General features: G+C 42.1%; 2 protein-coding genes across 22 annotated transcripts in view; one reads left to right on the top strand and one right to left on the bottom strand.

Moving 5' to 3' along the window:
- Positions 1 to 4,349: 4,349 nt before the first annotated feature.
- Positions 4,350 to 15,595, top strand: nyx (nyctalopin). Of its 2 annotated transcripts, XM_041843967.2 has the most exons (5): positions 4,350 to 5,411; positions 5,968 to 6,032; positions 8,885 to 9,171; positions 12,041 to 12,345; positions 12,637 to 15,595. In XM_041843967.2, exons 2-5 carry the CDS (start codon positions 6,011 to 6,013, stop codon positions 13,466 to 13,468), a joined length of 1,446 nt encoding a protein of 481 aa, XP_041699901.1. In that variant the 5' UTR covers positions 4,350 to 5,411; positions 5,968 to 6,010; the 3' UTR covers positions 13,469 to 15,595. The 2 variants fall into 2 exon arrangements, with proteins under 2 accessions (XP_041699901.1, XP_045067570.1); XM_045211635.1 differs by lacking the exon at positions 4,350 to 5,411 and having other exon boundaries at positions 5,435 to 6,032.
- A 4,362-nt stretch (positions 15,596 to 19,957) lies between these two features.
- LOC121536583 (peripheral plasma membrane protein CASK-like) overlaps positions 19,958 to 24,690 on the bottom strand; it is a 218,932-nt gene continuing 214,199 nt past the window's right edge. For all 20 annotated transcript variants that reach the window (XM_045211626.1, XM_045211630.1, XM_045211628.1 and 17 more), the window contains 5 exons: positions 23,134 to 23,214; positions 22,949 to 23,029; positions 22,248 to 22,450; positions 21,495 to 21,578; positions 19,958 to 20,226 (listed from right to left, as the gene is read on the bottom strand). In XM_045211626.1, coding sequence (XP_045067561.1) covers positions 20,050 to 20,226; positions 21,495 to 21,578; positions 22,248 to 22,450; positions 22,949 to 23,029; positions 23,134 to 23,214 — 626 coding nt within the window. In that variant the 3' untranslated portion in view covers positions 19,958 to 20,049. The remainder of the gene's footprint in view (positions 20,227 to 21,494; positions 21,579 to 22,247; positions 22,451 to 22,948; positions 23,030 to 23,133; positions 23,215 to 24,690) is intronic.

The raw sequence follows: 24,690 nt of genomic DNA, 5'->3' as shown, positions 1-24,690 counted from the left end.
GGGGCACAGTGTGGCGCGACGTTAACGTTAAACAGTCTTACCGTTGACCGAGCGGCGGAGCCGGTATTCTACGCATGCTAGTGTTTTGTTTTTTGGTCAAGGAGATATAAGACAAATGAACTGAGTCGCAGGCTTAACTTAATTAAAACCTTTTTCTCTTTTCAAGCTGCGTTGGAGGCGTGGTTCATCTATCAGAGACAGGAGCAGTATGAGGTCCATCACTAAGGGTTAACCAGTCAGAAAGCAAATTGACTGTACAGAGCAGGACAGTTGTGTTATGGGGTGAAGGTCGGGTTAGGGCTCAAGTTCATTGCTTTGGTTTCCATTGCTCCTTGCTGTGGAGGTGCCCAAAGATGGGCGACTTTTGTCCCCTTCCTTATGGTACATACGTACTGTCAACTCCTCTTGGGGTTTGTCTGCTTTAGATGTGTATAAAGCTCTGGTACCGAATGGCCTGACAAGGCTTTTCCACTCAAAGAGGAGCAGCAAATGAGAGGAGGAGAGAAGGGGCATTTGGTGATCTCTAAGTGCTCTACATTTCTTCTCTAGTGTGTTGTGCCTTTTGAAAACTTTTTAAATTGATGAACTTAAAAAGTGGATGCACTGACAGTGTTTGAGAACTTGGATTGAATGGTGCTACTTGAGTTTGTGTGTAGGCCCTTGTTTGTTGTCGTGCCCATCAGTTTTACAAAAGTTATTTTATTGCACATCTAGAGTTTTATATAAATGTCTTGAATACGTGTCCTTAAGCTTCCAAATATTGTGTAAGGAGATTGTGGGAAAAAAAACGCAGCTTGTTTACAAAGGGGAGGGGTTCTCAACATTTAACCAGGATTTTTTTGGGACCAGGGGGTTAAGCAGTTGGAATTTAGCCATTTGCACACAGATTTCTAGATTCTACTTTTGCTGCTAGTTTTGTGTAATTTATTAAGCATTTTTGAGAAATATTTATTTTTCTAATCCTCAGTGGTTCTTTGAAAGTTTCAAGAAACTTGACCAAAAGACGGTAACAAAAACACTGGCACTTGAATGTTGAATGTCACCTGTATGCGTGAAAAATTTATATATTTCGGGGTAGTGTGAGCTTTTTAATGTTTAAGACATATTGGACTCTGTCAATAATAATATCCACAGCTGTTTCGAGGCCTTGGGCCCTGACATATCTAAATACTAGCTAGATAGTCAGATTGGCCTTCAAAAGAAAAATGGAATTAAACAGACATGCCAAGGTTTGGAATTAAAGTTCTCAAAAGAGCAAAAGCTAATTTTCCTAAACGTACCGGTGCAGAAGTGCACGGGATTGTCCAATTGTGTGCATTGTGTTTATAATAACTGTATTCCAATTTGACCTATATCATTTTTTTTTGGTTCCAGTGAATGTCTGGCACATGGCAATCTTTAAAAAAACAAACATGGTTTATTCTCTGCATTTGCATATATGGCACCTGCGGTAATTGTTTTCCCTCAGAGTATTGAGCAGGTCTCCACTTTAGTAGTGTTCCCACAGTAGCAGGACATTTAACTACTAGCCTGGCCACAGGATGACTATGCTATTACCACCACTTACTTGCTCAGTGCCCTGAGGAGAAAAACCCAGAGGTGTTTAGATGTGGACTTTGCTTTCTGTACTAGCTTAGAGGCTACTGCACTGCATGGGGAAAGACTTGGCTGTGCGACTATTGTAATGATTTTACCAAAATAAAAAGTTTGAATGCAAAAGTACCTTATTATAAAATGTAAGCATGTTTTATAAGATTTGTTATAAATGTAGGACAGGCTATTGCCAGGAATGGCTGCGGCAAAGAGGAGCTGCAAAGTTGGCGTTGGTTGAGATTTGATAGGCTTCAGTTCTTTTGAAGATGAAGAAAAACAAATAGATTTCATTATTAAAACAAACCCTGTGTCACTTGTCTTATTTTTGGATTCCCTGTATGTCTTTGTCAAATCAGGGTCGTGTTCTATAGTGCACAAATTAGCCAAATGTTTTTTTAAGGGACAATTAAGATGAGCGTTCTTATTGGGCAAGTTCTGGTGGTATCCCTTGGCCCTGTTTCTCAAAAACATTTATGTTTCGTGCCTACTGAACATAACCGGGACGTTGTGATCAAGTCACTGGGCACAAGGTGGTTAAATCAGCGTAATTTGTCAATGTATTGTATGTAGAAAATGCATTGGATTTGAAAAAAGTCATCAATTTGTTTTAAAGGTTGACATTTCAACTACAGGATTGTTATGGTAACCAAATTGTCTGCTAAGTGGCTTATTATTATTATTATAAATTTAATCAGACTAACCTTATAAAATATTACATTTGTTCCTGTGGTCTTGAATGTTATATCCGCTATAAGAAAAATAAACAGTCTGGGTAGCACCTACTGGAGAATTTATACATCTACAGGTTTCCCATCCAGGGTTTTAACCAAGCTCAGCCCTGCTTAGCTATGATATTTACCAATGCGCTAGTGTGAGAATGATTGAGGGAGCGCCACTTAACTAAATAAAAACATGCAACAATTTCAAATAGTTTCCGGAGTTACAGTTCATATATAAGGAAATGAGTCAATTGAAATACATTCATTAGGCCCTAATCTATGAATTTCACATGACTGGGAATACACATATGCATCTGTTGGGGCATGGATCAGAAAACCAGTCAGTATCTGGTGTGTCCACCATTTGCCTCATGCAGCGCGACACATCTCCTTCGCATAGAGTTGGTCAGGCTGTTGATTGTTGTCCCACTCTTCAATGGCTGTGTGAAGTTGCTGGATATTGGTGGGGACTGGAACACGCTGTCGTACATGTTGATCCAGAGCATCCCAAACATGCTCAATGGGTGACATGTCTAGTGAGTATGCAGGCCATGGGAGAACTGGGACGTTTTCAGCTTTCAGGAATTGTGTACAGATCCTTGCGACATGGGGCCATGCATTTTCATGCTGAAACATGAGGTGATGATGGCGGATGAATGGCACGACAATGGGCCTCAGGATCTCGTCACGGTATCTCTGCATTCAAATTGCCATTGGTAAAATGCAATTGTGTTCATTGTCCGTAGCTTATGCCTGCCCATACCATAACCCCACCTCCACCATGGGGCACTCCCTCAAATTTGAGACATCTGTGGCATTGTGTTGTGTGACAAAACTACACATTTTAGTGTGGCCTTTTATTGTCCCCAGTACAAGGTGCACCTGTGTAATGATCATGCATTTTAATCAGCTTCTTCATATACCACAACTGTCAGGTGGATGGATTATCTTGGCAATGGCAAAGGAGAATTGCTCGCTAACAGGGATATAAACAAATTTGTGCACAAAATCTGAGTGAAATAAGCTTGTTGTTTGTATGGAATATTTCTGGGGTCTTTTATTTCAACTCATGAAACATGAGACCAACACTTTACATGTTGCGTTTCTATTTTTGTTCAGTATGTATAGCATTTGCTAATTCATCAACAGCTATTGTTTCAATTCAACCCAGAATTCAACTAACAATAGACAATACAATAGGCCTAGGGTTTCAAGATATGGTTGATTTCAAACGTAATGATATTTAGTGATAGAATTTTGTCTGGCATATGTCAACGCAACCACATATCAACATTTGAAGGAGATCTTCTGCTTGAATAGTTCCATCTGAGCCACTGACTTGGTCTGGCTTTAACTCCACTTGGTCTACAAATGAATAATTGCTACGTTGGACTCACGTCTCCATCTCTCCCAAAAAGCAAAGTTAAAAAATATTACTAAATCAAACTTTATTTAAAGTGCATTTAATGTTTGATTTTATTTAGTCCTACAATAAATAGCCTATTAACTTGTGTCCAACTCAACCAAAAATAAAAGTTAAAAGTCCATCTAAGCCAGTGGCTCAGATGGAACTATCCAAGCAGTAGTTACATCTCCTTTAAATGTTGGTATTTGGTTGCCTTGTCAACCAAACACAATTCAATATTACTTTTGTAGTTCAGTAAATAGCTTAAAGTTAAGGCTATTTTACAGTACAAACTAATGTAACGTTCAACCTTAATTTGTATTTATTTTTCCACCATGGAGTGCCAGGACAGAGAAGAGCTTGGACTGGACTGAGTGGGAGCTGCACTCCCGTAGGGGTGGGAGGGCCAAGAGACCAGAGGTGGCAGAACGGAGTGCTCGGGTTGGAGTGTAGGGTTTGAGCATAGCCTGAAGGTAAGGAGGGGAAGTTCCCCTTGCTGCTCCGTAGGCAAGCACCAGGGTGGTGCAGACACAGAGCCTCTCCACACCACCTGGTAGGAGCGACCTGCCAGGTAGGATGCAATCCAGGAGTGTGCAGAGCCTGAGATGCCCAACCCTGAGAGGGTGGAGAGGAGGATCTGATGGTTCACGTTGAAATGACGTGGTGTGCCCAGTGGGTGGATCTACTGGTTATTGCTCCACATGCCAGAAGCATGGGATTTGAGTTAGGGTAATCTGACCCCAGATTGGTGGTTAAGAGCCTGTTTAGGAGCATCTGCACTGATTGATGACCTCTGACCTCTTAGGTTAAAAGAGGTGGAAAGCAGGCTGGCCGATTTTCCTAGATGTTCTGGACCAATAGAAAGCCTAGATTTGACAACTTGTTCTCCTTGATGAACTGAAGTGGTTGCGGATATAAGAGCATCACGTATTCCTGGACATTGATCATGAGATTAACAGGGAAGATGGAATTGTACTGTATGATAGAAAAACTGATCTCGTCAATATGGGCCTACTGGTCAACTGCACAACTAATGGGTCACTGATCCATGTGAACGGATACGGATCCATTTTTCCTGAAGAATTCTGTGTGTGTGTGTGTTGAAGGTGGTGTAAAGGGATTTGAGCTAGCAGTGTAATCTGAGTTGTGCTGCATGCTGCCTGCCTGTGCTGTTAGCATAGAGTACTGCTTTACCCCTCTGTTAATCCCTGTCTCTCCATCCATCCCTCTGTTTCTCCATCCAGCCCTTCGTCTCTCCCTCCTTCCAGGGGATTTGCCATTAAGAGATGGCTTTTGGGAATGTGTGTGTGGTGTGTGATGAAGCAGGCATACACAAGCACACGCTGACTGGATAAGTACACACATTAATAATATGCACGCACACAGGTTTTAGTGACGGTGGGGGTTGCTGTGCTTTAAGTGCAGGAACACACACACACACACTGGTGCACTCACACTATCAAACACACACATTCATGCAAATGTATCGCATACACTTTCACTCCCAGACACACACACACACACACACACACTCTGCCTCCGTCAGACAGGACCTGTTCGCCTGTTCAGTCCTGTATGTGGGAGGGATCTCTGCTGACTGACCGACAGGATGGACGGACGGACAGACAGACACATGGACAGGAGGACAGGCACCTGGATCACACATGGACACAAGTATCAGACATGATCGACAGGTAAGAACACGTTGTGTGTTTTATGGTATTTTAATACTTTCTACAGTCCTGCAATAATTATGACATAATTATAAGTGCATTGTCACACTATTTATTCTCAGAATTCCTAAATGGCATTTTGGTTTGCCTCCATGTTGATGTTATAATGCAACTTTTCCTTAAAAATTGTTGCATTGCATTGTGTGATGTAACTTTTGAAGGGTCTTGTGATTGTGTTACCTATTTTAATGCTGTTTCTTTAGCCCTTTACTAAAATGCCAACCTGTTTTTTTCAGAACACTGCTTATAAACTGCAAATATGAAATTAATAGATATTTTGTTAACTATTAGTAAACTGTTTGTGAATAATTGTATTAGTTCATGTATTTATTCACATTTGAAATACATATTTTATATTTAAACATTCCAATAAGATGACTGTAATTATATGTAAATAATGAACAACACAACTTTATGATTGCTCCATGTATACAACAATATTAACATATTAATACGTAACAACATTTATAAGCATTATAAGCAGAGTGTTTTAACAGTATTGTGTGCCTTGTTTCAGTTGTTCTTTAATCCTGTCATGTCCCAGATGAGAGACTGCAGGGATGATTCTCATCGCTTTAACAGGTCAGTTTCTCACTCATATCTACACTGTATGTTATTCACTGTTTCTAACAACCTGTTTGAATACTTAGAAAGTGTGGATGGAAAACAATACATAGCTTGCATTAGGCTACATACAATCATGTCAGATCAGTGACTGCCTCTATCAAAAGACTAAGATAACTCAATAAATAGTTGTGGGTATGTTTAAAGGGACAATCTGGGATTCAATCAACAACAAAGTGCACACCCCTCCACTTTCTTGGTAAACAGCTGATGGATGGGGCTGGAGAAACATAACCACTCCCAAATTCATACAGGGCTATAGATGCAATGGAGTGAAAACAAACTTATATTTTGGGTTGTGATGGAGTAAGAATGTTGAACTAAGCTCATGAGGCATTTATAAGTTATATTCTTCAAGATATCATTCATTTTAAAGTCCAAAAATGTATGTATCAATCCCAGATCGCCCCCTCATTAAGAGTCGATTAACACACATCAATTAATTAACATAATATAAAAATCCCCATCAAAATCCATCTGTTTAAACTAGAGATATCTGGTTTTTTGTATGGGCTGCATCTCAATCCACCGCACCTGTCAATGTCAGCCTTGCGCATCTGCGGTGGAAAGTGGCGGAGCTACAGGGCTGTTTGTCAGACCAGGAGACATCCCGAAAATCGGTCTTCTCACGAAAACGTCTGTAGCATCCGAACGGTTTGGCCTACAAACTAATATGACCACTCCATGGAAAGTTTTGCTCTATGACCCCCACAAGTGGACTCGTCTGAAGGTAACCCGGTACCGGTTTAAAAAATGTATGGAATTAGTTTTGTGCCATTAAAAAAAGGGGTTAAATATGTGTCCAAAAAAAGAAAGATATTTCCTGATCTTTTTTATGTCTCCTAGATATAGGACAGACACTTCAAAACCTTATTCCTTATTATTTATTATTTGACTGTCTGTTTTGCCATTTATGAATGTGTTATTCAATGCGTTTTAATGGGCTATAGCAGTAAAGGCTAAATTCAATATTTTATCAAATCATTTTATAATATTTTTTTGGGATAACTACAGGGGTCCTAATATTCTAAATCAAATAGCTAAATGCAACTACATTGTAGACATTGTGTGGTTGAGCATATGAATCCAAAAACAAATGTTCTCACACAAAGTTTCACATTTCTTATTGAAATGTCTACTGACGATCCTCATGCTCTGAAGTCTTTTCTTGAATCATGTTACATTATTCTAATAGATATACATCAGACTAATATTAGAGGCCCATTCTATTTCCAGTCCACTAATCCAAACATGCCCCCCAACCCCCCACGGAAACCCGGGATACTGGGTTTGACTGAACAGTGGCCCCTAATCTGGAGAGATTTTATTGATTGATCAAATTAAAATGTACCGTTAAACTCCCAGCAGCCTTGCCATAACTGGATGAGAGGGTAAAATCCCAGTCCCAGGGGCCTATTGTTGTATCAACTAATCTCTAGTCTGAGCTGTTCTGTCTTAATCACACCATTATTTGATTTCACTGTGGTCTGGTTTGGCAGTCAGCAGGAGACAGAGATGTTAGAACCCTGAGGACAGGCCTAGCTGTCTGGCCATTGTGCCACGTGTCTCGCTTATCAAATCATCACTGCCTCCACCCCGTGCCCTGGCACACGTTTACTCACAACACCACTTTCATCTGGCCAGAGGGAACATTGCAGATCATATCCCCTCTACAAAGTGATTATAATATACACTGTAGGTGGCCTGAGTGGTGATTTTCAATTGTCGATAATTATAATAATTATGATCGCTGGGCCTTAGTCAGTGGTGGAAAAAGTACCCAATTGTCATACTTGAGTAAAAGTATAGATACCTTAATAGAAAGTTACTCAAGTAAATATAAATAGTAAAGTAAAGTACAGATACCCCAAAAAACTACTTAAGTAGTACTTTATGGTATTTTTACTTAAGTACTTTACACCACTGGCCTTAGTAAGCAGATGTCAACTTGAGTAAGCAGATGCCAACTTCTTTCTGAGCAGCAAAAGCGCACTAATATCTCTAATAAAAAGCTGATGTTTACAACCACTGTATATTACTGCGCACTACCATGCTTATTGAAATCCACCCTCAAAATGCTCAACCTTTTGCTTACATTCATCTCACCAAGTATAAGTTTGACATACATTATGTATCTGTTAATCAGTGATAGGGTTTGTTTTGCAACATCTGTGTTGTGTAACATAAGGTTAGGGTTACTGAATGAAAGTCGTAATCCTAAAACTTTCAAATCAGGCCTGTGAAATCCCCTCTCATCTGCACTGCAGTATTAACCAATCCTTCTCTACCATCCATCTGTCTGTCTTTCTGAGAAACTCATCTGGGATTCAGCTAAATTCATTTTGAGACCATTCTTGGCAATTTATCATTTTGAGAAAAAGCTCTTTGTAAATATAAACAAACCTCAAAGCTTTCTCTTGTTTTCTCTTTCTCTTTCCTTCCCCTCTCTCTCCATCACTCCTCCCTCTTTCTCCGTCACTCCCCCTCTCTCTCCATCACTCCTTCCTCTCTCTCCATCACTCCTTCCTTTCTCTCCATCACTCCTTCCTCTCTCTCCATCACTCCTTCCTCTCTCTCCATCACTCCTTCCTCTCTCTCCATCACTCCCCCTCTCTCTCCATCACTCCCCCCTCTCTCTCCATCACTCCCCCCTCTCTCTCCATCACTCCTCCCTCTTTCTCCATCACTCCTCCCTCTCTCTCCATCACTCCTCCCTCTCTCTCATCACTCCCCCCTCTCTCTCCATCACTCCCCCCTCTCTCCATCACTCCCCCCTCTCTCTCCATCACTCCTCCCTCTCTCTCCCCTAGTCTCTGTCCTGTGCCTGTTTCCCCAGGCGGCGCAGGCTCTGTGGGCGTGCGCACGCTCCTGCCCAGCCTCTTGCACGTGCACGCCGGAGAAGAGCTGCAGTGTGCTGTGTGACCGCTCGGGCCTGCCCGACCTGCCCCGGGAGTTCCCCTGTGAAGCGTCCTCCATCAACCTGGACAAGAACAGCCTTAAGTTCCTGTCTGAGAGGGCCTTTGGTACCCTGCCCTCCCTCAGGTCTCTGTCCCTGGACCACAACAACATCTCCTTCATCACCCCCGGGGCCTTCAAGGTCAGCAGAAGTGGTGTAAAGTACTTAAGTAAAACTACTTGAAAGTACTACTTAAGTAGTTTTTTGGGGTATCTGTACCAAACTTTACTATTTATATTTTTGACAACTTTTACTTCACTACATTCCTAAACAAAATGATGTACTTTTTACTCCATACATTTTCCCTGACACTCAAAAGTACTCATTACATTTTGAATGCAATTCACACACTTATCAAGATAACATCCCTGGTCATCTCTACTGCCTCTGATCTGGCGGACTCACTAAACACAAATGCTTCGTATGTAAATTATGACTGAGTGTTGGAGTGTGCCCCTGGCTATCCGTAAATTTAAAAAAACATGACAATTGTGCCATCTGGTTTGCTTAATATAAGGAATTTGAAATTATTTATACTTTTACTTTTACTTCACTACATTCCTAAAGAACATTATGTACTTTTTACTCCATACATTTTCCCTGACACCTAAAAGTACTCGTTCCATTTTGAATGCTTAGCAGGACAGGAAAATTGTCTAATTCACATACTTATCAAGAGAACATCCCTGGTCATCCCTACTGCCTCTGATCTGGCAGACTCACTAAACACATGCTTCATTTGTAAATGATGTCTGAGTGTTGGAGTGTGCCCCTGGCTATCCCTAAAAATATAAGACATTTGAAATTATTAATATTTTTACTTTTGATACTTACAGTTGAAGTCGGAAGTTTACATACACTTAGGTTGGAGTCATTAAATCTCGTTTTTCAACCACTCCACAAATTTCTTGTTAACAAACTATAGTTTTGGCAAGTCGGTTAGGACATCTACTTTGTGCATGACACAAGTAATTTTTCAAACAATTGTTTACAAACAGATTATTTCACTTATAATTCACTGTATCACAATTCCAGTGGGTCAGAAGTTTACATACACTAAGTTGACTGTGCCTTTAAACAGCTTGGAAAATTCAAGAAAATGATGTCATGGCTTCAGAAGCTTCTGATAGGCTAATTGACATCATTTGAGTCAATTGGAGGTGTACCTGTGGATGTATTTCAAGGCCCACCTTCAAACTCAGTGCCTCTTTGCTTGACATCATGGGAAAATCAAAAGAAATCAGCCAAGACCTCAGAAAAAAAATGTGTAGACCTCCACAAGTCTGGTTCATCCTTGGGAGCAAGTTCCAAACGCCTGAAGGTACCACATTCATAGTACGCAAGTATAAACACCATGGGACCACGCAGCCGTCATACCGCTCAGAAAGGAGACGCGTTCTGTCTCCTAGAGATGAATGTACTTTGGTGCGAAAAGTGCAAATCAATCCCAGAACAACAGCAAAATAACTTGTGAAGATGCTGGAGGAAACAGGTACAAAAGTATCTATATCAACATAACCTGAAAGGCTGCTCAGCAAGGAAGAAGCCACTGCTCCAAAACTGCCATAAAAAAGCCAGACTACGGTTTGCAACTGCACATGGGGACAAAGATCGTACTTTTTGGAGAAATGTCCTCTGGTCTGATGAAACATAAATAGAACTGTTTGGCCATAATTACCATCGTTATGTTTGGAGGAGAAAGGGGGTGGCTTGCAAGCCGAAGAACACAATCCCGACTGTGAAGCACGTGGGTGGCAGCATCATGCTGTGGGGGTGCTTTGCTACAGGAGGGACTGGTGCACTTCACAAAATAGATGGCATCATGAGGAAGGAAAATTATGTGAATATATTGAAGCAACATCTCAAGACATCAGTCAGGAAGTTAAAGCTTGGTCACAAAGTCAAGGTATTGCAGTGGCCAAACAAAAAACTCTGACCTCAATTCTATTGAACATTTGTGGGCAGAACTGAAAAAGCGTGTGCGAGCAAGGAGGCCTATGAACCTGACTCAGTTACACCAGCTCTGTCAGGAGGAATGGGCCAAAATTCACCCAACTTATTGTGGGAAGCTTGTGGAAGGCTACCCGAAACGTTTGACCCAAGTTAAACAATTTAAAGGCAATGCTACCAAATACTAATTGAGTGTATGTAAACTTCTGACCCACTGGGAATGTGATGAAATAAATAAAAGCTGAAATAAATCATTCTCTCTACTATTATTCTGACATTTCACATTCTTAAAATAAAGTGGTGATCCTAACTGACCTAAAACAGGGAATTTCTACTACGATTAAATGTCAGGAATTGTGAAAAACGTATTTAATGTATTTGGCTAAGGTGTATGTAAACTTCCGACTTCAACTGTAAGTATATTTTAGCAATTACATTTACTTTTGATACTTAAGTATATTTAACACCAAAATACTTTTAGACTTTTACTCAAGTAGTATTTTACTGGGTGACTTTCACTTTTACTTGAGTCATTTTCTAAGGTATCTTTTCTTTTACTCAAGTATGAAAATTGGGAACTTTTTCCACAACCGGTCAGCAGCAACATCTTGACAGTTGTACTCCAAAAAAATTAAATAACAACTACACTTGTCTTTTTCTACTGGCACTGACTTTGCTAATAACTACTTTATTGAGGGAAAATCTACTTACTACGACCGTGATATATAGTTGGCTGGAAATGGAAACGGAAAGTGGAAATGTTTAGTTACAGGGCAGATACAAAGAAACAACACTGGCGACATACTGTGCATGTACTGTACACACACCTAACAAACACACAATCAAAAAGACATCCATCACAATCAAGATTACAAGTTGTCTTTTTGCTTGAGATTGTCCTTTTCCTCTTCTGATATACTGAGCTTTTGGTTGATTGGATTTTTTCTGTATTATTGATCATGTTTTTACTTCTCGTATTGCTGTATGTGAACCGTTTGGAGTGTATAAAATATATGATTATTATACTACTAACATATGTATTATTATGATAATTCTCTAGGGACTGCCCAACCTAGTGGAGCTGAAGATGGCCCACAACGAGTACATCCGTTACCTCCACACCCGCACCTTCACCGGGCTCAAACGCCTGGTCCGATTGGACGTGGCCGATTGTAACCTCTTCAACATGCCCGACCGGATCTTTCTAGAAAATTACGCTCTGAAGGAACTCTTCTGCTTCCAGAACAACTTCCGGAGGATTCCTGGAGCGTTCCGCGGGATGGAGAACCTGACCCACGTCTACCTGGAGCGGAACAAGATTGAGGCGGTGGCGTATAACTCTCTCCTGGGCCTGGGGAACCTCAGGTAGGTAGCTAGCTGTAGCTCAGAGAGAGAAAGGAAAGACTGTTCACTGTTGGCTACTTTCACAAAGTAGTTCTTTGAACATGTCATGTTGCTCTTTGTCAAATTTGTACAGTTATAAAACATTTTAAGCAAAATTGGTGCAAAGACCAATAAGGTCAAAACATAACTAGCATTAGCTTATTGACAAACTTCTTGGTGAGCAGCAAACATTGAGCTGACATTTCTTTCTCTCTTCGTCTGGATAATTCCTTATCCTGCATAGTCACACTTCTCATTTCCAAAACCCGTCAGGTACCTGAACCTCCAGGAGAACCGCATCAACGTGATCCACGACCAGTCCTTCCAGGACCTCCTGCGCCTGGAGAACTTCTACCTCAACGACAACCTGCTGTCTGAGCTGCCCCGGATGGCCTTCAAGGGCCTCAGCCGCCTCAAGATGCTCAACCTGGGGGGCAACCAGCTCACCAACATCTCCAAGACCTGGTTCAGTGACCTGGTGGAGCTGGAGGTCCTCTACCTGGACCGCAACCGCCTGGTCTACATCGAGGAGGGCTCCTTTGAGAACCTGACCAGTCTGATCACCCTCCACCTCAACAGCAACAACCTCAGCTCCCTGCCCTTCCCCGTCTTCCAGCCTGTCTACTTCATCGGACGCCTCTACCTCTTCAAGAACCCCTGGGAATGTGACTGCTCTCTGGAGTATCTTAAGGAGTGGATGGAGAGTTATAAGTTGGTCCGGGACATCCCCTGCGCCTCTCCGTCCTCCGTGGCTGGCCTGGATTTGAGCGAAGTAGTCTTCGCCAGGGTTAATGGGTCGTGCCTGGATCCGGGGGAGCTGAACCTGACCACGATGTCTTCGGACATCCTCTCGACCACGGAGAACCGTTTCAACAGCCTGATCTCCAAGCTGCTACAGCAGGAGCTCAGGGAAGAGGTGGGGAACGGGACGGAGAGCCTGAGGAACGGGACCCTGCTGGACCCTGCAGAGGGACTCAGCGCTGGGATCAAAGGGGCAGACGCCAGCCAATCACTGGTCTCATTGTTGGTGATGTGTTGTGTCTTCTGGATGACGATTGGTCAATCGGATGTGGATTTCCTGTTTGGGCATGTGACTGGCACCTGAGAGATGGAAGAATGTGGTTGTGTTTCTGAAAATTGGGTGATTTCTTCCCTCATTGGGAGGAAAGTTGTTTTGAATGAAGGATGCTACAGACAAGTCAATCTTTGTTGGATGTTTGAGTATCTGACTGTCCATTGAGATGTCTTGTGGAGTATGTGAGTTCCCTGCTGATGAAAACTCACATTTGTTTGTTGTTCATCCTTCGAAATGAAAGGAATAAGTAATACAAAGGGTTCAGACCTAATATCACATGGATACAGGCTGACCTGAGACCTGATATTACATGGATACAGGCTGACCTGAGACCTGATATCACATGGATACAGGCTGACCTGAGAGTGTGGCTCATGTAAAACACTGAACTGCTTGATATTGGACAGCACAGATTTGTCTTGTACTATGCAGAATGTTTGTTGTATTGAAACCATGGATTATTGCAATGGTTTAGATTTCAATACCTTCCTTGTTTTATGTAACATTCTCTAATGAATGATAACATTCATTCATATTATATAATATTTAAAACATGAATGTGTTCCCTGTACCATTAACAAACATTGTTTTCTACTGAATGTAAATGTGTAAATGCTGACAGATCAAGTCATCAGCGCCTTTATATACTCAACAGATATTTTCCTCCCTCTCACTTTCCCTCGTTCTTCTTGTTTTAATCATTCAACTCAGTAAATGCAGACTGTGCGGCTTTTCATAAATGCATTAATCTTCTTACAGCGTGCAGCTCTCATGCGCGCTCCTCTAAGCCTCTGTCTAGTCTAGCACAGCGTAATGGAGGGAGTTTATCATTGTGTTTGCCTCTTATGGACCTGATTCCCCTTATGTACATACACTAGGTTGTTTAGTCAATAGGGGAAGTGATCAAAAGGACAGAATGAACTGCATTCTTTGGGATGATCTACTGTACTGTATTGACAGTCACATGACAATGTATATCAATGGACTATCAAAGCACCCCCTTTTGCTTTAGATTTGTACTATTGATGATGCAACATACATTTCATACACAGTCTCTCTGCACAGTACATATGCAATTTTGTGCATATTAACACCTATCTTTTTGTTTAAATAGGTACAACTATCCATGATTTGATATGTATACTTTCATCTGTTTCTTATGACCACAATGTTTGCTAAATGTCGCTTGCCAAACTAGTGATTTAGTTAAATGGTGTTCGTTGGCATATTAATATTGACCTTACTCCTTCACAGTGCGATGTATACTAGACTATCAACACGTGACTCGGCTCCTACACATAATTTAGGGCTAGATACGTAGCGAGGAAGATCCTTGTTATAGCGCGAAGAAAATGTAAAGGTCATTTCCGATTGAGCCGACATAATGCAGCGTGTACCGTGAACGGAGTCTCCGCGAACGCTGGAATTTTGCCTTTACATTTCAATCACCCTATAGCACCGATCTTCCACGCTACGGATTTCATCTAGGCCTTAGATTTCCTTCCAACAGTTTGAACTCTGACCCTGATCTGCTAAACGTGTCCTTTTAGCCTAGTGGAAGTTTTCAACCCACCCGGTGAAGTAGTGGTGAATCTGCTGTTAACCTTTTAATGTGAGATTAGGACTGGGACTATTGGTGACAAACCCCTGGGATGGGCTGGACGCTGCAAGGCCATGGTGTCATATTAGATCACTGTGATTTACTTTATGTATTATTACCATGTATCATTTAATGCATCCATATATTTGTTTAATGTTGGTGTTATTTTTTATATAAACTGCTGAGAATTAGGGATTATATTTCTCCCTTTATATTTGGACTGAACCACTAGGGATCTGAGATAACTGGATGAGGAGGGCAATGGGTGTGGCCTGACCGTGATCATGATAATGAGCTAGGTGGAGTTTTCTCCATTTTACTTGCACCCATCCAGCTCTTTCTGATCTAACCCTAACCCTAAGGGGTCTTCAAAAGGTGTCTACAGTTTAGGGGTAAGAGGTTAAATGGGAGTGAATGTGTGATAGAGATGAACTGTACTGTGGGGTTTACAGTAATATGAATGACTGATTATTGAGAGATGCTGCTTATGAACCTGAATGTCATCTGCCTGAATAAACATAATGTTCTGTGTGTGTGTGTGTGTGTGTGTGTGTGTGTGTGTGTGTGTGTGTGTGTGTGTGTGTGTGTGTGTGTGTGTGTGTGTGTGTGACAGGTTACACTTTCAACACATGAAAGGAAATATATATTTTTTAAAAATTCATATTGAAGAACTTTATCATTGTAGATTATTTTACACTGGGGCAGTCAAAAATACACTACCGGTCAAAAGTTTTAGAACAGCTACTCATTCAAGGGTTTTTCTTTATTTTTACTATTTTCTACATTGTAGAATAATAGTGAAGACATCAAAACTATGAAATTACACATATGGAATCATGTAGTAACAAAACAAGTGTTATATTATTATATATTTTATATTTGAGATTCTTCAAATAGCCACCCTTTGCCTTGATGACAGCTTTGCACACTCTTGGCGTTCTCTCAACCAGCTTCACCTGGAATGCTTTTCCAACAGTCTTGAAGGAGTTCCCACATATGCTGAGCACTTGTTGGCTGCCTTTCCTTCACTCTGCGGTTCGAGTCATCCCAAACCATCTAAATTTGGTTGAGGTCCGGGTGATTGTGGTGGCCAGGTCATCTGATGCAGCCCTCCATCACTCTCCTTGGTAAAATAGCCCTTACACAGCCTGGAGGTGTGTTGGGTCATTTTCCTGTTGAAAAACAAATGATAGTCCCACTAAGCCCAAACCAGATGGGATGGCATATCGCTGCAGAATGCTGTGGTAGCCATGCTGGTTAAGTGTGCCTTGAATTCTAAATCAATCACAGACAGTGTCACCAGCAAAGCACCCCCACAACATAACACCTCCTCATCCATGCTTTATGGTGGGAAATACACATGCGGAGATCATCCATTCACCCACACCACGTCTCACAAAGACACGGCGGTTGGAACCAAAAATCTCCTATTTGGACTCCAGACCAAAGGACACATTTCCACCGGTCGAATGTATATTGCTCGTGTTTCTTGGCCCAAGCAAGTCTCTTCTTCTTATTGGTGTCCTTTAATAGTGGTTTCTTTGCAGCAATTCGACCATGAAGGCCTGATACACACAGTCTCCTCTGAACAGTTGATGTTGAGAAGTGTCTGTTACTTGAACTCTGTGAAGCATTTATTTGGCCTGTAATTTCTGAGGCTGGTAACTCTAATGAACTTATCCTCTGCAGCAGAGGTAACTGGGTCTTCCATTCCACTTTGTTTATTTGAACTGTTCTTGCCATAATATGGACTTGGTCTTTTACCAAATAGGGCTGTCTTCTTAACTTTTAAGAAGACACACCTGTTAATTGAAATGCATTCCAGGTGACTACCTCATGAAGCTGGTTGAGAGAATTCCAAGAGTGTGCAAAGCTGTCATCAAAGCAAAGGGTGGCTATTTGAAGAATCTCAAATATAAAATATATTTTGATTATTGGTTATTGTATGATTCCATATGTGTTATTTCATTATTTTGATGTCTTCACTATTATTCTACAATGTAGAAAATAGTAAAAATAAAGAAAAACCCTTGAATGAGTAGGTGTTCTAAAACATTTGACCAGTAGTGTATATCATCATTAGTCATATTTCATATACACGGTTATTCAGATGCACAAACTGCTTACTGTTCCTTTGCAAAGCCTTCACCTTGCAAAGCGTAGTGTGTGCATATCCTTTTTCATCCAGTTACACAGTTGCAGAATACAAATCAGCATTAATCTATCGTTGATTAAACTTAATTAAAACATTAATACTCTCAGACGACACATTTCTGAAATGGCAAATCAGGAATCAGTTGTAATTTGATCCCCCTCCTAATTTTCTTATACAACAAATCAAGACACATTTTTTTTTTTAAGAAACACGATCTCGCTACCATGGTCTTTTTGGAAAAATCGGTTGTTTTTAGAAATGTCGTCTGAAATGCCAAGGGATGTGCATAGGTGTCAAGGTTATTTTAGTTGGTTGTTATTTCCTGTTCCCCTTGCTTCCATTGGTTCGAGTGGAGTCTTCCTGACGCGTGGAATGTTGGTGGAATGTTGGTTTTCAGTTGGGAGGAGGTTACAGCAGGACACTGGGAACACTGATGGACTGACTGACGGACAGACGGCATGGAAGCTTGCGAATGTCCAACATGCATGAGACCTCATTCAAATCTCTAAAGAGACAGTATCTCGTGGAGATGTGTGTGAAGGGTAGAGGGGGGTGGCTAAGGTGATAACGTGTACAGTCAAAATGAAGCAAGATGAAACTGAACTACATGAATAATAACAGAGTGAGCTTAGAGAAAGACACAAGTTGACAATAAAGGTTAATACATAGTGCTGAGGGATTAGTGCTTTTCTAGGTCGGTTCGGTTTTGGTTCGATTCTTAAAAAATAATCACGGTTTTTGATTTCGGTTTGAATTCGTATTATTTTATCATGAAATGCATTCTGAAATAATGACTCGTTTTTGGGGGGAGCATTTTAATGGCAATTCCAAAGCCAAAAAATAGTGAACATTCAATTGCCAAAACATTGAAAATATTCCATTGTCTCGGTCAGGTCCACATTGAGTAGACATCAATAGAAAAATAGGAAATTACTCTGAAATAATAAAATATTTCAGTTGTGTATATTGCTTAGTTTTTATTTGATGACTTTATTATTTTTAATTCCTTAAAGTCATCATCTAATCACTGCTCAGGCAGAAGCAGTCAGCCAGCCAGACAACGTTAGCGCTGTGCTCCCCATACTGTCCTGTCTTCAGTCATCCTATTCAGCTAGGCTAGCTGCACAGCTGTTTGACAAAATCCTTTTACTCGTTCTTCAAATAATATTTACTTAATGAAAACTACAACTCCTTTCAGCCAAGTGTCCCACATAGTTCTTGAGTTGATTTCTTTCGTGAAGGATTTGATTTCTCTCTAGAGAAACAGCGCGTTGGGCTCACAAAAAAAAACAGAGCTAAATGGAATTCAAGTAATTGAACCGACACGTCGGTCAATTAGTTGTTTAATAACCGAAACCCCCCCCGAAATGTCAGTTAATCTCTCAGCACTATTACTAAAGGAGAGGAGTAAAGGAGCAGAGGAATAAAGAGGTGTTGAGAGACAGATAAAGGGTGTTTGGGTGGTTTTCTTCAGTCTGTCTAGAGAGAGAGAAAGAGAATATGCAGGAAAAGAGCTGCAAAACAGGGACAGCGAACGCCTCGATCACACCTACATGCGTCATTGCGCAAAAATGGTACGCAGCATCATCTGGATATGTGTGCAACAAAAGTTCAATATTCACCTTCTGCTACCATTTCTGTCAAGCCGTCTACGCATACAGTTTGACGCATACGTTCGATAAATCCAACGTATGCACCACACAGAACGCACTGCAACTGCCTCTGCAACGCAATGCTGCAAGGCAAACGCAGCGTTCCATTGGAAATGAATGTACTTCTGGTGTACGGAAATGCAACGACGCTGTTGGTGTGATCGAGGCATAAGAACTTCAACATCCATGAAGGGTGATGGAGGCACAGTCAGTCTCATTATTTGCACACACTGTATATAGATGTTCTATTGTGTTATAGACTGTACGTTTTGTTTATCCCATATGTAACTCTGTGTTGTTGTTTTTATCGCACTGCTTTGCTTTATCTTGGCCAGGTCGCAGTTGTAAATGGGAACTTGTTCTCAACTGGCCTACCTGGTTAAATAAAGGTGAAATGTATATATATATATAATAATAATTATGTAGAAGGCTGCAGTGCACTATGAGTGGAGGAGATACAGTACTGTCTCTTTAAAACAAACTTCTACAAAAATGTTGCCTCCTAGCTAATACAGACATGACTATATTTATTTGTTTCTTTCGTTTATACAACACTACGGCTAGGTAGTCTGTAAGGGCAGAGTCTCATTGGCTGCTGCAGGTCATGTGCAGTAGATGGAGGTTTCTGATTGGTTGAGGTGCTTTTCTTTTCCTGAAGGAATGATGGGAGTTTTTCATAGAGAATGATAGAGGTCTCAAGTGGCCAAAATGCTATTTTAGCATAGGCAGCGCCATTGAGAGCTTCCACCATGCTTCAGCCATTTTACAGTAGACAAAGTAGTCAACTGGGTGCAGATTCCTATGGGTTGTAGGCTCAATGGCGCTGCCCATGCTGTCACAGACGCTATAATGGCATAGATACAAAGATGAGTCCTCTATCTATCTCTATGGAGTTTTCGCAGATATGCATCGCTGGGGAGGGGGAGAAAGGGAGGGGGAGAGAGAGAGAGGAGTCATTGGGGAGGGGGGAGGTGTTGTCCATAATGGTCCAGTGGACCCAGTAGAGGAGGAGAGAGGGGAGGAGGAGTAAGCAGAGAAAGCAGAGGAGGAGAGAGCAGAGCAGAGCAGAGCAGAGGAGAGGAGGAGTAAGCAGAGAAAGCAGAGGAGGAGAGAGCAGAGCAGAGCAGAGCAGAGGAGGAGAGAGCAGAGCAGAGCAGAGGAGGAGAGAGCAGAGCAGAGCAGAGGAGGGCTATGTGTTCCTTCTTCAGTAGACCCAGGACACAGGGATCCATTGTGCGGTGGTACAGACCAGGTCTATAGCCTCCTCTAGGTGTCTGATGGTCTCATCTATCTCGTTGTTGATTATGGTCTGGTCAAAGTAATGGGCATAGGTCTTCTGGAGAATTTCTGACTCCTTCTGAAGACGCTGCAATGATTCGTCCTACAGAGAGAGAGAAAGAGGGGGGAGGAGCGAGAGAAAGAAGGGGAGGAGAGAAAGAAAGAAAGAAAGAAAGACATAATGAGACACAGACAGAGATGTCATGCCAATAAAGCAGTATTAAATTAAACGGACAGAGAAAGAGTGAGGGTATAGAGTGGATGAGTAGGGATTCAGGACAGTACTTTGGTAGGCCTGGCCCTGGTGTCCTCAGTGAGAGGAGACTGGAGGAGAGGATTGAGCTGGTTTACTGAGGTAATATACCACACAATAGACCACTACTGACTATGGCCAGCGTTTTCTCTACTCATACTTACTGGCAGCCTCCTGCACCACCTGGGGAGCTGAGAGCCAGGCAACCGAACGCAAGAGAAACGGAAAAATAGAAGCTCACAAACACAGCATGCAAAATAAACCAGTGAAGAAAGTGATGAGAGAAGAAAAAGAAAATGGCGGAGTGCAGAAAAAAGAAGAGTGCCAATAGAGTACCACAGTATGAGTCATGATACCCATAAAACATAGCGGTCAAACAAGGAAATGGTTCCAATTGTTTTTCCACCATTCATTTTTCCTATAGGGGATTTTAGAAACACTTAAAATAAGGACTGTGTTTCGTGTAGGCTTACCCTGGCGTGACGTTTTGATAACCGTGTAAATCTCTCTAGGACAAGGTGACTTTTATCAATATATTTGCCTGTATTTACCCCCCAAAAATGAAATGCTAATTAGCTGCTAATGTGGCTATCATAAAGAACTACAAATGCCATGATGATCTGGACAAAACTGCCGAATCGTTAGCTAAATGTAGTAATTAACAAATTGGATACATTTCTTTAAATTGACAATTCTGTGAACTGTCTTATGCAAGTTTTAAATTGACACAATACATGTGGCAGCAAATGTGTCAGCTAGAGATGACGTGCAGGAGCTTGCAGGGATTTGTAGTTTTGCATGCTAATTAGCATTTTCGAATCTGAGATAAATTGATAAATATTGATTAAAGTCACCTTGTCCGAGAGAGATTTACATGGTTATCAAAACTTCACGCCAGGGTAAACCTACACGAAACACAGCCCTTATTTTAAGTGTTTTTTAAATTCCCTATGTGAAAAATGAATGGGGAAAAATGATTGGAACCATTTCCCTGTTTGAGCGCTAGGTTTTATGGGTATTATGACACCTCCAATGTGGGGCTCTATAGCTGCAGTGTCCCAAGTTGACTGTGTGTGTGTGTGTGTGTGCGTGTGCCTGCGTGTGAGTGAGTATGTTACCTCGTCGATGCCAGGGGTAATGGTTGGCGCGGCGATGAAAACAACGTAGGGAGCGAACTCTGCTGTCCGCAGGACCTTCAGGGCCTAATGGAGAATAGGTTACAGGTCAGCTGGGCTGTTTGTATGGGAGAAGACATGCCTGAGAAGACCCTCAGCTTTCACAAGCACACATGACAAAACATCTAGATTCTTTATCATGTTTTGCTCACACCGTAGAGATATATAGAGGACCCTAGTGCCTAGAAGCCTGTTTTAGCATGGGCAGCGCCATTGAGGACTTTCACCATTTTTAAGTAGTCAACTGGGTGGGACTTCCTATGGGTTAAGGAAGGATCACATGATTCCATCCAGGTCATCAGGAGGGATCATCCAATGAATTATACTCATGAGCAAACATTCCATAACTGCAGGTGGCAGTAAATCGCCAACCTTGGCTTTATACCTGTTAAAACAGTACACTCCAGGTGGCAGTATGCACCCTTTCAGTTTGTTTGCCAACTCATAGAAGTAGTAGAAGAAGAAAATGTCCTACTTCAAGATAGAGATGGCCTCAATGGTGCTACCCATTCTCTCACAGACACCATAATGAAACATACAATGTTGTGTCCTCTAACTTTCTCTATGGTTCACACAAACACACACCTCCCATAAACACACACACACACACACACACACACACACACACACACACACACACACACACACACACACACACACACACACACACACACACACACACACACACACACACACCTGTGGCTCTACGTCCAGTATGGAGATGAGTCCCTGCTCGTGGATCTGGCGGAGGGTCTCTAGCCGCGTGCCGTACATGGCGTCCTCGTGACTACCGTACTCCAGGTAGTCATTGTTACTGATGTCCTGCATCATCTGGTCATGTGACACAAAGTAGTAGTTCTTCCCGTTTTCCTCGTCCTTCTTAGGAAGTCTGGTCGTATCTGGGGGGGAGGGAGGGAGGGAGGGAGGGAGGGAGGGATGGAGGGAGGGAGGGAGGGAGGGAGGGAGGGAGGGAGGGAGGGATGGAGGGAGGGATGGAGGGAGGGATGGAGGGATGGAGGGAGGGAGGGATGGGGAGGGAGGGAGGGAGGGAGGGATGGAGGGAGGGAGGGAGGGAGGAGGGAGGGAGGGAGGGAGGGAGGAGAGGGATGGATGGAGGGAGGAGGGAGGAGGGAGGGAGGGAGGGAGGGAGGGAGGGAGGGATGGAAGAGAGGAGGAGTGGGTCGGGGGGGGAGAACGATAATCACAACGGATGGTCAAAGTGAGTGACTGAATGAGTCAGTGTGTGTATCGTCCGTGAAATGGGGTAGGCAAATCTGTCTGTGTGTGTGTGTGTGTGTGTGTGTGTGTCTTATGTGGGATAGGGTAGGTGAATCTGTCTGTGTGTGTGTGTGTATCGTCCGTGAATCTGTCTATGTGTGTGTGTGTGTGTGTCTTACGTGGGATAGGGTAGGCGAATCTGTCGGGGTGTTTTGTGATTAGTGTGTTCTTGATGTGTCTTCTGCCTACTCCATGGGCACCTGTAGAAGAGAGAGCCCTCAGTCAGAACTCTATACTAGCACACGACCCAGTACCCTTAGCCAATACATCATTACCCAGCATGCCAGATGATATTTGTACTTACCTAACAAGACTAGTGTTTTCCTCTTGAACGCAGGCAGTTTCACTACCTCTTCATACGTGACCAGATCTAGTTGGTCGAATACTGGAGAAAGGGCAGGAAGGAAAGAGAGAGGGATAGTGAGATACGATGAAAGAGAGGTACAGACAGACATCCATAGTAGTGTATCTTACATTAGGACAACACAGGACCCTAACAGTAAGGTGAGAGAATGCCTTTGCCAGTTAGTTGGACATGGAGACAATCATAGCCTGGGTACTTGAGTGTTTCAACATTCAACAAAACTGTTTCAACGTCTGGAAATGAGAATGACAAGGTGGCTAAAACAGAAACAGACTAGCAACCAGGCTACAAATGAGATGAAGGAGTAGACATTTTGTCTCTGACAATAAGTGACAGTTATTGACAATTAGTGACAGTTGGGAGATAATTCACTATTAGGAAATGAACTATGATGTTACAAGGAGAGATAGAGCCTGAACTTCTCCTTGGAGTCGTATAAGTACAATGGCCGTATGTCCTTAAATGTGACATCATTAAATCAAACAGCTAAATCAGAGGAGTGATTTATTATAACCCAGGCTAAAGCCCTAATCCAATGAGATGAAGGAGAGAGATTTGGGTAATACTGTTTACACGTGACGGGACAAAGATGGAGAATATTCTGTTTTCCTTCTGGTCTGATGTGACCTCTGTAACTGCCAGGTAACATTGTAGAGCTGGAGGAAGACAATTATGTGTAAACAAATAACGCAGTGATACCCAGGGCTGTGGCGGTCATGACATTTTGTCAGCCAGTTATTGTCATGCAAAAGACTGCCGGTCTCACGGTAATTGACCGTTAATTAATATAAACAAGTTTAGCATCTCCAGGTCTCCATGCATTCAAGCCGATGATGTGCACCTTTGTGGTCCTCTGTAGCTCAGCTGGTAGAGCACGGCGCTTGTAACGCCAAGGTAGTGGGTTCGATCCCCGGGACCACCCATACACACAAAAAAAAATGTATGCACGCACGACTGTAAGTCGCTTTGGATAAAAGCGTCTGCTAAATGGCATATTATTATTATTATTATCTACATTTAAAAAGTGATACTACAATGTATGTGTGGTACATTTTTATTTATTTATATATAAAAAGGATGGGATGGATAGATGGATGGATGAAAGAAGAGATGAATGAGAGAACACAGGACAGTAGGACACAGAGTACTGGACACTCCTGGGTGTCTGTACAGCATACAGCAAAGAGCATATGTCCTTACCCAGGGTACTGCACATTACACCTCCACTGTTACATGAACCTGACAGCTGTGTCTGACATGGGAAATATAACACCCGGTGCACCATGTACAGTACTCTCTCTGGAATAGAAGTCTCTCTCTCTCTCTCTCTCTCTCTCTCTCTCTCTCTCTCTCTCTCTCTCTCTCTCTCTCTCCTGCTTCCTCTGCTGTTCTGTTCTCTCATTGGCTGGCATGTGTCCTTGACCTTGTGCCGACCTTTAATCTTGTGTGCAATGTGTCACAATGACACTCAGGGATATCAAATGGGGACTCTTTCTC

This window comes from Coregonus clupeaformis, chromosome 37 (assembly GCF_020615455.1).
Source record: "Coregonus clupeaformis isolate EN_2021a chromosome 37, ASM2061545v1, whole genome shotgun sequence".
In the NCBI taxonomy this organism is placed as follows: Eukaryota; Metazoa; Chordata; class Actinopteri; order Salmoniformes; family Salmonidae; genus Coregonus; species Coregonus clupeaformis.
Note: the sequence above shows the minus strand (reverse complement) of the source record. Positions and strands in the feature narration are given on the sequence as shown.

Excerpts from the sequence above, each read along its gene's own strand:
- nyx (XM_041843967.2), top strand. The coding sequence starts at position 6,011 with ATGATTCTCATCGCTTTAACAG. Across the intron at positions 6,033-8,884 it reads GATTCTCATCGCTTTAACAG|TCTCTGTCCTGTGCCTGTTT; the intron begins GTCAGTTTCTCA and ends TCTCTCCCCTAG. Across the intron at positions 9,172-12,040 it reads TCACCCCCGGGGCCTTCAAG|GGACTGCCCAACCTAGTGGA; the intron begins GTCAGCAGAAGT and ends ATAATTCTCTAG.